The following is a 14,835-nucleotide window of genomic DNA, read 5'->3' as shown; positions in this document are numbered from 1 at the left end:
AGCCCAATGCTAACACTAGCCACAGAGCTAACACTACAAAAATAATCAAGGACCTTTAAGTTTGATTAAACAAAACTACACACAAGAGCAAAATAATAACCACAGCTTTAATATATACTTATAAAAAAACGTACAAAAAGGACAATGGCTGTTCAGATTATCTTATCAATAAAAGAGATTAAGAGATCGCACACACTGCTCAACAGAAAGCAAATTAAGAATTATTTTTACTTTATTCACAGGATTTTTCTAAAAAGTTAAATTGTGTTTTCCGGGGGTTTGAAGGCTAAACGTAGAGAGGAGCTCTATGGTTCAGCCTGTAGTTTTTCCAGATCTTTTGGTGCAAAGATCAATCCATACCGCCAATATCATGTTGTTTGTATGACTGTGAAACCAGACTCCCTGCAAAGTAAAATAAAAAATAATGCTGTTAAGTTAACATTCTACCCAAAAATACATTTCCCCACTCGAGTCTATGTTAGATATCTTTTTTTATTCAATTGAATTTGCAGTGGCAACACTTTATAAGACTATTCATCTCCTGCCAAGACCTATATTCACAAGCTAGAACATGAAATACAGACGATAAACCAGAGCAGCAGAAGTGCATTAATTAAAAGCAACCTGTGGAAATCTGAAAAGTTGCTATTTCTTTATATTAATAAACAGAAGCATGTTTATTATTAACTGCCAATATTGATACTGGTTAAATCCTGGTTAAAAAACACACAGCTGCCATAATACCACTCTTATACTTCAGATAAAATAAAAGTAATTAGAAAATTAATAAAGTTGAACTTGAACTGCCACAGCCAAAAAATCATATGGGATAAGGTGCACATTTGTAATTGATATTTAGATACGGTAGTAGTACGTCAGAGATATATAGATGTAGTAGTATGTCAGAGATATATAGATGTAGTAGTATGTCAGAGATATATAGATGTAGTAGTATGTCAGAGATATATAGATGTAGTAGTATGTCAGAGATATATAGATGTAGTAGAATGTCAGAGATATATAGATGTAGTAGTATGTCAGAGATGTATAGATTTAGTAGTCGCTGTACGTCAGAGATATATAGTAGTACGTGAGATAAAGGCAACCTTTGCTTATATTGAAAGCACAGAAAGTTCCACTAAAGCACATAATAATAATAATAATAATAATAATAATAATAATAATAATAATAATAATAAAAACATCACAAACCCAGGGAGGAGCGAGGCAGGAGAAGGAGGGTCAAAGGCCAAGCAGGAAATAGACAGAAACTAGCCACAAAAGTATAGCCAGCTACCACTCATTCAAAGGAGGTTATTTAATTTATGAAGCAACAACATCTAAAATTAACTCTACAAAAGGATGGACAGAATGAGACAAAGTACTGTGCATAGTATTATACAGCAATAATCTGGAATTAAAATATTCCACAATAGCACATATATTAATGATGAAAGTACGCACATTAGCCTTAGCATCAATCAGTGACTCAATAACTGGGATTGACAATGACTGTTGTCATGGTTACCGGGGATGCCCAGACGGCCTCTTTAAAGGACAACGCTGATGTCAATCGAGGGCTCTCTCTAGCCGACTCTTACGAACACATGAGATTCTTTGGGCTCTGTTTGTAGGCGCCAGCACGACCCTTATAAAGTGTTGCTCTGTGGGCCGCCACTAGGGGAGCCAATGAGCGGGACTAGTTCTGGGACTCACTGTGGGCAGCAGCGTCCTGACCCCCGGCCACGCCTCCTTCCACTCTGCCCTTCGTCCCTCCTCCTCCTCCTCCTGCAGCCCCCGTCCCAGACGGAGCCTCAGCGGAGGGGACGGGCCGATCGCCCCCCCGGTCCGCCGCGCGGTAGGCCTTGGGCCTGAAGGAGAAGTCTTTCTCTTTACCTTTGGAGCCTTTGGGCCGTCCCGCCGTCTTCTTCTTGGACTTGCCGTCCCCTTTCACGCCCAGCAGGGGGTGCACCTCTGAGAGGGGAACACAGAGCAACAGAGTGCAGGTCAGACCAATGGCTCCCATGGATGTAGAAGTCACTCCTTCAGCCATCTACCAGTGCAGAACGTTGTAGCTCAGCACTAGTGCTTGTCCAGGAGCCGTATTCACAAAGCATTTTATCTTACCGCTATGAGTGCTCCTAACTCGCGCTAAAACATTTTACGTAGGAGTTTTTTCTTAAAAGTTATTCACAAAGCCGCTGAGACCTACTCTTACTAAGGATAAATCACAAAGAGTGAACTAAGAGTGACGCGCCGTCGCTATGGATTACGTCAATTCTCGTGCACGAGTTTAGAAGCGGTCAGTTCGGTGATTGGTTGTTCAGACGAGCCCACTGAATCACCGAAAAACAAGGAAATAGCCTAGGCTAGAAATGAATTCCTATTAAGTAGTTATAGTGCAGTCAGCAGAATACACGCGTGATGACAATTTTGTGCAGACCACGATAATGACGTTGTAGCCTGCACGTTCAAGAGAGAGAGAAAGCAAACAATAAATATACGTAAAATGTAAAATAAAATAAATGTTATGAACTACCTAAGTGTTGACTGATTTGTGCCAAGGTGTTTACCTAAAATGTGTTTTCAAAGTGATTCCTAAATGCCTGTCCACTCGGTACCACACGGCCAAATTCCTTGTCATGTTGATCGCCATCATCATCATCATCATCATCGTCTGGCTGTGGAATGTTCCTCCGCTTGCAGAGGTTGTGTAAAATGCGCGAATCATGGGTAGCTGAAGCTCCAGGCCACTTTGCATCAACATCCAATAGGCTATGTTAAAATTTGCATCAAAAACAACCTGCGTGTTGATGGAATGCAGTTTCTTCCTATTGACGAACACGTCCTCGTCTTTTGATGGCGCAATTATTTTTATGTGCGTCCCGTCAATAGCACCGACCACACCGGGCATACCTGCAAGTGCCATGAAGTTGGCTTTGATCCTGTGTAATTGTTGAATGTCCAAAGGAAAGTTTATGGCACGGCTTACTGATGGTTGCGATATTTTTAAATCGTCGGCATTGCAAAGTTGCATTTCCCCTGTTGCTAAATAACGTAGTGTGGCCAAACATTTTATTTCGGGACTAATCGGATTATTCCTGTTAGTCGGGGATGTTAATGCATCGCGCACTACTCCACAACAAGTTTAATACCCTAACATTTCGTCTCGCAGGCATTTTACGATTCTTGTGAATAGGTCTTACTGAGTTAGGAGTCCTCTTGAGGACTTTTAAGCTCTCCTAGACTTAGGTGCTACTTTTAGGCCTTAAATACTTTGTGAATTGCTCTTAGTGAATAAAGTTAGGAGTCCTAAATTTAAGAGTGACACGCCCATTATTTTTAGGAGTTACTCCTAAATTCGCCAGTTAGGACCTACTTTTAGCCCTAAGATCCTTTGTGAATACGGCCCCAGGTCTGTATCCTCTCTATGCTGTAGTTGGGCTTCATGATGTCTCACTGGTCAGGCTGAAGATGAGTCTAAAGACAGCAGACTAGCTCACGACCGGGTGACGGCAACGGTTCACTTTAATTAGCTTCAGCATCGTCTGGTCATGGATCAGAGATCTGGATCACGGGCAGGGATCTGGAAGTGCGTATATTTGGCTAACTGCGAACACTACCTCGGGCAGTTACAATCATCTCCTTTAGGGATTAAGGAGGATTAAGGAGACTCAGGTCTCTTACTAGGGTTGGGTAAAAATATCAATTCATCAATGCACTGCAATTTATTTGTTCTCGATTCAGATTTTTTTTTTTATCAATTATTTCCATAAAAAGCACTACAGGTATACACTTTCACATTAGTCCATCTTATGATTGTTACTACTTTTTTTTCTAAACCAATACAAATAGGTATATGTAATAATATTTAGGTATTTTTGTCATCTACACGTTTTATTAAATCGATATCGAAGCAATTGGATCAATATGGAATTTAATTTAATTGTGAGGTACCTGGCAATACCAAGCCCTATCTCTTACCGTCACTGGGCACTCCCTGCAGCTCTATGGTCGTGGTGCGGGCCTTCTTCTTAGCCGGCCCTCCATCGGCCGAGGGCTGCCGCTGCTTCTTGTCGCCCGTCCCCAGGCCCTCCTCTGTGGGGGTCACCTGACCAGAGGCCTCGGGTGGGGGTCCGAAAGGGTTCTCCTCTGGGTCCTCCACCTCTGGGGCGATTGGCAGGTACAGCAAGGCTTTGTAGTCCTCAAGCTCCTCATCACTGCACAGAAGGAGGCAAACCAGCTTTGATTACATTTTCGCTGCGCTGGTGGCTGGGATCAAGAAAAAAAAAAAAAGGTTTTCATTGTTCCATTTCCAAAAGAGTTTTGAGCCCTCCTGATGTCACTAACTTCCCTTTGGTTTCCCTCTGCAGATCTGTCTGGCCTCTCCTAAATGTTTAAAGGGGCCGTGAATAGGATCTGGTGCCCTCTACTGGTGATGTAGCAGATTGGGACTGAATCCTCCTGCCTATCGTAGGGCCCTATGAAATCCGTTTTATTTTTTTCCAAATTCCGTTTTATTTTTTTCTAAATTCCGTTTTTTCCGTTTTAATTTTCATGAATTCCGTTTTTACACTTTAAGCAATTGAAATCATCAAAACGAATGTCAAATAAGTGCGAACGAATACAATTCTTACAATTTAATCAGATAGAAGACTACATTTATTAAAACATCCCAACATTGCACTGTTTTTACTGCTTCAAATAAAAACAACATGACATAAATAATAAAGTGCTTATAAACTATTTTTTTATATACTCAAATTGTGGTTTGAAGGGGCGTGCCCTGGCTACGGCGTTCATTGTTTTTTATATGGATTTTGGACTTCAAGTTGTCATTGCACGTATCTTTGCGTTTCCAATCGATAGTATGTTGACATATTCTACAAAACAGCTGATCACCTGAGTGATAGAAGTGTTTTGGATATTGTTCGGCTCTGAATTTGGGGGTTAGAACCGAATTACGGGCGCTTCAACTTCTTCTTCGGCTATTTGTTAGGAGCGGGAGCGGGACCTATTGTTTGCATTCCCGCCACCTAGGCAGGAGTGGTGGTACATTTTTGTGGGAGTGACTGCTAAACATTCAGTGATGTTAATGTCACCTGTGTTGTTTCCCTTTTCCCTCGAAACTGAATTTCACCAAAATAATGGCGAATTCCGCTGCATATTGTAAATGTGACGTGTGATGTGCCTTGTCCCTGTTACATGTTATATGTGCTGCAGAACAGGAACCTGGTGGAAATCAGTTATTTTACTGAGACAGGCCCGTTTTAAATTGTAACTTTGTTACTTTTAATACTTTCCTGTATAATAAAAAAAATAAAAAATAATAATAATAATTATCAGTAGATTCCGTTTTTATTGTCCGATGCCGTGATTCCGTCCGCGTTTTCGTTATCGCGGAAATCATAGGGCCCTACTATCGCCCAATGCCAGGTTTAATAGAGCAGTACCGATCCTACTCTTTGGTAAACACTCTGGACTCATCGCAGTGATCGTGTCTTTAGTAACCCGTGTACGATCCCTGTAATTCGGAGCATGAAGATCGGTTGAATATCCAATACATTTAAAAATTGTATTACAATTTTTAAATGTAAAAATCCTTGTTAAAATAAAATCCTTGTTTACAGTAAACAAGGATTTTGCACACGGTCCCGACAGCGCTGTTCTGCTATATATTTCACTTCAGTCTGGAGACTCCTGCTGGTTCACTATCTTAGAAGGTCGAAGGCGGGGTAACTCCCCCTGGCCAGGTGCACCCTCATGACACTCAGAAATTATATGTATTAAATGGAAACAAAGCATTCATCTAGTCGTGGTCTTTCTTGGCCTGTTGCATCTGTAGCAAGCAACTGGAGGATTGGGCAGGAAATGAGGACCGCCGTATGGGATACACTTTGGAGAGTCAACTTTCTGTTTGGTAAACTATAGCCGATAAACTTAAAATAAAGATGGACAGGATGTTGCCTAGGTTTGAATAACTGACTCTGCGAGGGGAGTAGGGCAGCAACAACAAATCGATAAAATTCGATTACTAAAAGCATTGGCCACTAATTTGGTCATCGATTCGTTGTGTCGCGCGATTATTAGGTCACTCGTAGGCGCGGCACTGTTTACAGCCAGCCGCCGACAGGTTGGTTCATGGTTCATGCACGCCCACAGCGAGCTTTAGTGTGAGCGACCACAGCTTGTATTTTGGTCATATCTTAACACTGGACTATATAAAAGTGTTGTACCTTCACTGTCTTTGGGTTAAAAAAACTCCTTCAACTCAGTATCCGTCTAGTCCAACCGAAAACTCTGTCAGCTGCTGCTTCTGCAGACGTTGTGCAGACGGGCTCGGAGTCGGCACCGCGTGCATCGACAGTCATTCAAAGCAGCGGTAGTAATCACACAACCGGACGTTTTTACACTTCAGTCTGCACTATGAATTTGAAGTAATGTTCAGTTTTTGGATAAAGATTCGGCGATTACAAGTGTTTCTTTTTTTATCCGATTCATCGAAAAAATGATCGACCGATTAATCGATTATTAAAATAATCGATTAATTGCAGCCCTAGATGGGAGTCACTCACACACCAGCCCTAGATGGGAGTCACTCACACACCAGCCACCCTGTCTTTAAATGTGCTCCCCTAATTAACAGGTCATCAATGGTGTTCCTCATGAGACCTGTTTTTAGATCAGGCTGATGCAGACAACATGTTGTAAAGCTAGTATTGGCCAATACAAATAAGACAACGGAAGAAAAAAAAAAGCTTGAATACCCATTTGTTATACGAGACATGAATAATTGATTATCACATTGAAGTCACTGACCTGCTGCAAAATGCAATAATGGGGTCCACAGTGGTGACATCCACCTCCTCATCTTCCGCAGCATCTCCACCTGAAACACACCAACAGAGCCAAATCAAAAACACACTGAGCAGCAGTAGCAGCCCACCGTACTGATATGCAAAGTGTGCCCACCCGTCTGCTCCGGTTCACTCTTGTCCTCGTCTTCAATGTCAAACTCAGACTCCCTCTCCTCGTACTCCACGTTCTCGTCCAGCTCTTTGAAGTCCGGGGCGAAGGCACTCCAGTTTTCCTTTAACCAGGAGAAGCAAATGGTGATCAGGTGATGGCGGCATTTCACCGGAATCAACCAGATCCGACTGGATTAGTAGAGTTCCCTTACCACTTGGTTCTGGGCCCAGATGGACACAACGCCACTGGAGATGGAGGTGATGATTGGTCGCACAGGATGCCACTAGAGAGGGGTCAAAGTTCATACCGGGTAAAACAATATGACTGCAAAATACTAACCAAACAAGTTCAAATGTTGTGCCTGCACTCGTTCAACATTCACCAGTTGTCTGGGTGTTTACTGCTGCACCTCATCTCATTATCTAAACCGTTGAGGTCAAACTACACCATATACCTCCTCATCCAAAGGGACCACTGAGCAATGAGCGTCGATGTGTTTACATCTATAGCACAACTATAAGGGATCAAATAGACCTTCCACATGTGTGAGGTATGTACCCATGCGGGCTCTATACATGGACTGAAGAGCGTCTCTCAGGCAGCACCAGGGTTTTTTCTAAACAAGGGAACAGGGGCGCTGCGCCCCGATACTCCCGGCGTGCGCCATCCTACCGAAATGCCGACTGAACCTGTCAGACTTGGATCTGTACTTACATGCTGCTGTACAACATACACTATTTCTCAAAACAATCTTTTCTCCGCGAAAATATCCCAACACCACCACCTGACAATGTGTCTGATCCTCAAATAACTTATAATTACTCCAAAAATATTCCGATCCGAATTGGAGTTTCCCAGACCGAGTCGACATGCTAACGTTAAAGTTATTAGCAGCAAGCTAGCTAGCTACTATGTATTTGAATGGGTTTTTGGTCTAGGCGCTAAGATGCTAAGCAAGTATACAAGACCATTCCAGTTCTCTCTGCACAAAGCGGTTTCAATGAACGACAGAAATAAACAAATGCTGAGTGTTGATCAAGAGTTTTGCGAGAGCAAAACGAACAGTCGAACAGGGTTCCCTGTTACCAGGGAACCCGTAGCAGGGAACTAAATGGCAGCTGCACGGCCGAATTAGCCCAATAAAATTGTAGTAACCCAGAGAACCAGCTACAACATAGTTTTCATCCAAACGAGCCGTCTTTAGCGAACGGTGAATTGCATTGGCTTCTACAAGCAGTCGGCTTTCACCCGCGAGCTTAGGGACCGTCTGCAAAGTGCAAAACTGAATTGCATTGGCTTCTACGAGCAGTCGGCTTTCAGCCGTGAGCTTAGGGACCGTCTGCAAAGTGCAAAACTGAAAACGACAACAATAGTAACATTTCTATAGCGTCGCCATTATTGACTCTAGAGCCTCAAAACTTGGTCCATAGAGGCATGGCACAGGAGGTCTACCATGACTAACGCTACCCTGAACCACCTCCTCAGGATCAGTATTGACGGGCCTGCAATTGATCAATTTGATTTTGACAAGGCAGTGAGCCGTTGGGGCAGTCTCAGGAACAGACGGCTGCTGTTGTGATTTGTCCTACTTAATAAAAGTTTAGCCAATATTTTTGAAATTTGTCGTGTTTATTCACAGGTTAAAGTTGTACAAGTCTACCAAAAGTTGATGATATTTTAGTTTTTCAGGATGACCACAAGAGCTAGAATTTCTCTCTAAGATAGCCTCAGAATGTACCATTTAATCATTATTTTTTCAAAGGCTTCGCGCCGTGGAAGGGGGAGACCCCCCTTCCACACCATCCCCCGCCTCGGTCGCGTTGCTCCCTCGGCTTTGCGCAGGGGTCTGCTCCCTGCTACTTTTTTTTTCTAGAAAAACCCCTGAGCACTATGATAAAAGTGGGAGGTCCTTACCGCCACGTCCAGCAGCAGCTCCCCCCTGGTCCCGTGCAGGATCTTCACCAGGTTGCCGATGCTCTTCTCCCAGATGTACAGCGCATGCTGCCGGGCGGAGCCGGCCACAATGTACTCTCCGTCTCCAGAGAAGCAGCAGCGCTTCCAGGGAGTTCTGATCACAGACGGGTGAGTGATGAAGGGTTAGTGACGATGCTGATGTCGGGCAGGATACCGACATCAGCATCCAATACGTGGATGACGTGTGTCAGTGTCTGTCTGATCATGATAATGTTTCTGTTTCTGATTGCATCGATGCGTGCCTGTTTGTGCTTGTCTGTGCTGTTACTATATTAGCAGCAGTCTATAATTCCAGTAGGCACTTTCCCCTCTAATTCACTATTCTGTCGGTTCAGTGCAGTGCAGTGACTGCAAATGAATGCCTGGATTCTCTTTATGGTTAACCGGCCAGAACTGATTTAAAATGATTTGCTAGTTAAGGGAGTTTTTGTGGTGTCATAAATATTTGGCCTGTTAAGCCCTTTGAGACTGTAACGGTGATTAAGGGCTATACAAATACAATTGAACCACATGATTTAATGAGGCCTCTTTGCGTTTGTAGAATACGACCGGGGGTGATGTTGGGGGCCACTGATCACCTGTTGACCAGATCCTGGAGCTTCTGCAGGGGCTCTGGCTCCCCGTCCTTGCCACACGTGAGGATCTCCCTGCCGTCGTACACCCTGATGATCCGGTCCGCCGTGTTGATGAGGAAACAACTGCAGCACAGACCAAAGGAGGGAACACGGGAGAATCAGCATCGGAGCAGAGAAAGGTCCACTCAATGTTAGCTCTATTCACAGGGGTTAGTGTTATACAACAACCAGTACGGCCCTGTGCTATATATATATATATTAGTGCTGTCAAGCGATTAAAATATTGAATCGTGATTAATCGCAATAATGCCATAGTTAACCATGGCGATTAACTCACGATTAATCGCAAACAATTTCCTATTCTAAAAATCCCTTGATTTCTTTGTCCCATTAATTTTTCTCATTTTAATGCTTTTATCAACATGGAGAAGTGCATCGCCTTGCCTTGTGCAAATGTTTTTTTAATGATAACAAGTATATTGGCATATACTGATCAAAACAGGACGATACAAACAAAAAGCCTATAGTGCAATTAAACGATGAACATACAAACATACTGCCTTGAAAATAGCAGTCAGGCTACTGCTTCTTTGTTTTGAGCCAAAGAAAAAAATAAAAAAAATAAAAATAAAAACTAAAAAAAATGTGTTAATCGCACGATAAAAAGATTAACGCCGTTAAAATTGGTTTGGGTTAACGCCGTTAATAACGCGTTTAACTGACAGCACTAATATATATATATATATATATATATATATATATATATATATATATATATATATATATATATATATATATATATATATATATATATAGGTCTTTAGTTGAGGAAGGTCACTTCTACTTTACCTGCCCTTGCGTGCAAACTCAATGGACTTGATGGCGGTTGTGTTGCTGGTGCCTGTGGTGACCCTGAAGGAGGCTACCAGCTCCTGGGTGTTAGTGTTCAGGACCAGGATCTACGCAGAAGATTTGGAGAACAAACCCCCAACACTTACTTGGGGGTTCCAAACATATTTCTATAAATTTTGTTCTCCAAATCTTGAAGATCATTTAATTATGACCTGCACTTGTCATTTCCTCACTGTCCTCCATAAACCCATCACTCACCCTGGTGATAAAAACTCTGTTTTATCCCAAAATTAGCAGTCTATTAAGAGCATAAAAGGGGCGTCAATATAGCACTACAGGTTTTGGATACGTTGAGTGCATAGAGTGAGTGTTGAGAACCGAGGACAGCTTCAGAAACTATGCTAGTAAACAATGCTGAAGATGACAGCAATAGCACTGACCTTTCCCTTGGCGTTTCCAGTGTAAATGAACTCTCCCCGTCTGTCAAAGGCGGCCACCACGTTGAGGTCTGAGTCGTCGTCCACAGGCAGGACCACGTGTTTGGAATCTGACAGCGTCAACAACACTGGGGCCGACTTCATGGGACAGACCAGAACTTTGTCCCTGAAACACAGACAGCATGTGTAACGGAAATACACATAAAAAACTAAACACTTATCCCTTTCAAGAGCCATTGAACCCCCTCCACAACCTGGTAATAAGTCTCAAATTAGTGTGAACATAGTTATCTATGCAGTTTTGGTTGATGTTGATTGCTGCTTCCAAAAGAGGGTTATGCTTCTCGGATACTTATACTGTAACACCAGTGTGTGAAGCAATTCATGTACGACCTTGCTCGTACACAACGACGGCACTGAAAGTATTCCAAACATGTGCTGTCTGAATGAAGATATCATCGTCTATAATAATTGATGAGTCATCGAACATGTTGCTCCACTTACAGGTCTCTTGGATGATACTGGAGTTTTAGAATTGGCGATGGAAACCGGAATCTCTGGTCGCAGTCCCCCGTCAGGACGTCCCACTGAGACACGATATTGTCGGTTGAGGCGCTGACCAGCTTGTGGCCATCTCGACTCCAGCTGTAGGTAGAGAACAACTGTGTAAGACTAAGAAGGGCAAGACGCGCACAGGCACACGTACGTGTGTGTCAAACACCCTCTCTAATTAATTTGATCAACTGTAGCTTGCGCTTCAGGCAGTCCTCGAAATTGAGCTTGAGCATACGCATATTTCCCAAGTGACAAGTAACAAACAATAGTCTAGCTACAGTTGTGTCTGCTGTATTTTACCATAAGGAGCACACGGGGTGTATGTGGGCACTGATGATCTTAGCGATGCCTCGCGTGAGGAAGTCCCAGATGACGATGCGCCCGTCGTTGCAGCCCACCGCCAGCAGGGTGCCCCAGCGGTTGAAGGTGCAGGTGAGGGCCATACTGATACAGTCGAGGGTGCCATCTGCCTCCTGTCAAAAGTATTAAACATGCACGACTGAATGAGTTAAAGTGAAGACAAATCACCCAAATCAAATCAACGACATTCTAATGTACGGTCACATGGGGATCCCATCGTGAGATAAAATGCTAATTGTATTTGTTTTTAATATGCGCACTCGGCATGGATATCATTATCTGAGCCGACATGGGACAACTTTTTTATCCACTGAGTATGTAATGTGCATGTTCACTTAAAACACGGCTGGAAATTAGTCACAGGTATAAATACTAGAAGACGATGAATGATGAAAGAATAAATCCAGATGGCAACACTTTACGGCTAAGCTCATCACTTAGTGGTGATGGAGATGCGACACGCAGGGTTGGTACAACAGCACAGGTGAGACCGGACTGTGGGGTCATAAGGAGGCTCGTGGACTATGTTAGTCGGTCCACTACAGAGTCGTGGTGATGACGTAAGAGGGTCCCCTACAGAGTCCTGGTGATGACGTTAGTCGGTCCACTACATAGTCATGGTGATGACGTAAGTGGGTCCCCTACAGAATCCTGGTGATGACGTTGGTCGGTCCAATACAGAGTCCTGGTGATGACGTTAGACGGTCCACTACAGAGTCCTGGTGATGACGTTAGACGGTCCACTACAGAGTCCTGGTGATGACGTTAGACGGTCCACTACAGAGTCATGGGGATTACGTTAGTTTGTCTACTACAGAGACTGGGTATGACGTTAGTGTGTCTACTATAGAGTCCTGGTGATTACGTTAGTCGGTCCAGTACAGAGTCCTGGTGATTACGTTAGTCGGTCCAGTACAGAGTCCGGGTGATGACGTTAATGCGTCTACTACAGAGACTGGGTATGACGTTAATGGGTCTACTACAGAGACTAGGTATGACGTTAGTTGGACTACTACAGATTCCTGGTGATGACGTTAGTAAGTCCAGTACAGAATCCTTGTGATGACTTACCTCGGGGTAGTTCTGACCAAACGATTCTTCAGACAGAAATCAGCAATCAGCCCAGTATGGAAGGAAGCAAATTAGCCTTCATTAGAGTAAACCTTTCAGAGTAAATGGTTGAAATTAAAATACACATCCATAAATAAGAAGCTGTTGATAGTACGCGTTCTGATTAATGAATTAAAAGGCAACGGACGTTTTAAAGTCATCGTTGACCTGATTATCCATGTATGGAGCTAGGTAGCTAATGGGTTAGAATAGCTAACTTCGCAGTAATCGATGAGAAACAGACACAGACACATCTCAACATGTTATAAAACACATATATACATAGCTTACCGAGTAACTCTAAATTCATGTTTGCAATCAGAGATTCCTTCTATTAACTCTGAAAATGTTACGACCACAACATTTAGCGCTTAGCTTCGTTGCTAACAACAATCAATGCGACTGGCGCTCATAGAGGACCACAAACAAAGTGTTCTCAAACATGCCTGTATTAAATAAAGATTACATTATGAAGAACAACAACCAATACAATGATAATATGTATTTATACAATGCAACACAAATACAATTAGTATATTTCATATTTCTAATTACACGACAGCAAAGCAATTTCCAATCGTTTAATGATTATCCTTTTGAAGTTGCAGTAGATACTATGTAACATTTAGTAAAATGCGCTATGAGAAACGGAGTACGGAGGGAAGGAGATGTTTTATGGTTGATTAGGTTCAAACTCTTATTCTCTTCTATACACACACACACACCCACACCCCCCCCCCCCCCTCCCCCCCCCCCCCCCCCCCCTCCCCCACACACACACACACACACACCCCCCCCCCCCCACACACACACACACACACACACACACACACACACACACACAGGGCCGTTTCAAGGAATTTCGGGGCCCCAAGCAAAATGGACATGGCGCCCCCCCCCAGGAACCACAGCATAGCCATACAGTTTAAGTTCAAATAAAAAATTTTTGGCATCCCAAGCCAATGTTATACATTGACCTACTTGTAGCCAGTGACGGACTGGGATTAAAAAACGGCCCCGGCATTTTCACCCACCAGCGGCCCACACGGGGATGCGCACGCACGCGCGTGCCCGCAACACACAGATATAACTTCACATGCACGGAAATAACACACACTTTTGTAGCCCCATTGGTGATGAACTCTCTAACTTTAATATGCATAAAGACTGACTGTCCTCACTGTTCCTCACTGTCCTCCTGTCTTACTCCCGGCCCCTGGTCTGTTTGCTCAGTGTCTTGAAACTTAGTGCTAGCGCTGGTGCTACTAGCTAAAGCTGCACTTGGCTGCTTAAAGAACAAATCGGTCAGTTTCGCGCATTTTTCACTGTCAGCCAACAGTAATTTCCTGGATTTCTCTCTCTTTCTCTCCGCTCCTCCGTTCTTCTGTCGCTTAATTCCTTGATTCATAGTTAATATTCATCTAACTTTTGTAAACCAATAATACAATTAAAAATACAGGCAGATTTGTTGTATTTCAATTTCTAACACTGCACTTTTTAAACATCTGATTGAATAAGGCAACAAAATAATGTAGACCGATGTAAATATTAAGGGCAACCATGACTGTAGTATATAGACACTCATGTCGGGTATAAATACTGATTAATTTCCTATTATATAGCATGAATGGGGATTTAGAGACAAATGGCTAATTTGAAGCTGTTTAACACTATAGATACGTGATAGTGGGCCAAGAGATAATGTGGGGCGGCTGGGGCCACGCTGCGACGAAGCGGCCGCGCGAACCCGACAAGCATGATTGGCCTGCCCACGAGAGGCCGCAGCCCCTCTGGCATCTGCCCGAATGCCAGACCGTCCAGTCCGTCGCTGCTTGTAGCTTAACATGGCATTTAAGCATTCTGCTTTTTGAGAATTAGACAGACGCACCTGGCGTGCATGAATACAACTAGACATGAATATTCCAGTCTGCTTTGATGGACGAAAATTATCGTGTGGTTTTCACCCATTTGGTAGATAGATTATCACGGTGGAATAGTTAGTA

At 43.2% G+C, this 14,835-nt stretch overlaps 1 protein-coding gene across 2 annotated transcripts; it reads right to left on the bottom strand.

Moving 5' to 3' along the window:
* Positions 1–89: 89 nt before the first annotated feature.
* rbbp5 (retinoblastoma binding protein 5) lies at positions 90–13,276 on the bottom strand. Of its 2 annotated transcripts, none has more exons than XM_030375095.1 (14): positions 13,124–13,276; positions 12,794–12,819; positions 11,663–11,835; positions 11,312–11,452; positions 10,811–10,973; positions 10,368–10,477; positions 9,522–9,641; positions 8,884–9,037; positions 7,181–7,252; positions 6,973–7,090; positions 6,820–6,889; positions 3,985–4,220; positions 1,717–1,974; positions 90–402 (listed from the first exon to the last, which is right to left on the bottom strand). In XM_030375095.1, exons 1-14 carry the CDS (start codon positions 13,140–13,142, stop codon positions 350–352), a joined length of 1,713 nt encoding a protein of 570 aa, XP_030230955.1. In that variant the 5' UTR covers positions 13,143–13,276; the 3' UTR covers positions 90–349. The 2 variants fall into 2 exon arrangements, with proteins under 2 accessions (XP_030230955.1, XP_030230956.1); XM_030375096.1 differs by having other exon boundaries at positions 1,897–1,974.
* Positions 13,277–14,835: the final 1,559 nt, after the last annotated feature.

This window comes from Gadus morhua, chromosome 13 (genome assembly GCF_902167405.1).
Source record: "Gadus morhua chromosome 13, gadMor3.0, whole genome shotgun sequence".
NCBI classification, from domain to species: domain Eukaryota; kingdom Metazoa; phylum Chordata; class Actinopteri; order Gadiformes; family Gadidae; genus Gadus; species Gadus morhua.
Note: the sequence above shows the minus strand (reverse complement) of the source record. Positions and strands in the feature narration are given on the sequence as shown.

What these genes read in the sequence shown, in the direction of transcription:
- rbbp5 (XM_030375095.1), bottom strand. An exon ending in CAGTATCATCCAAGAGACCT is followed by an intron (nt 10,974 to 11,311) that starts GTAAGTGGAGCA and finishes TCTGTGTTTCAG; the next exon opens with GGACAAAGTTCTGGTCTGTC. An exon ending in GAGTGAACCGGAGCAGACGG is followed by an intron (nt 6,890 to 6,972) that starts GTGGGCACACTT and finishes GGTGTGTTTCAG; the next exon opens with GTGGAGATGCTGCGGAAGAT.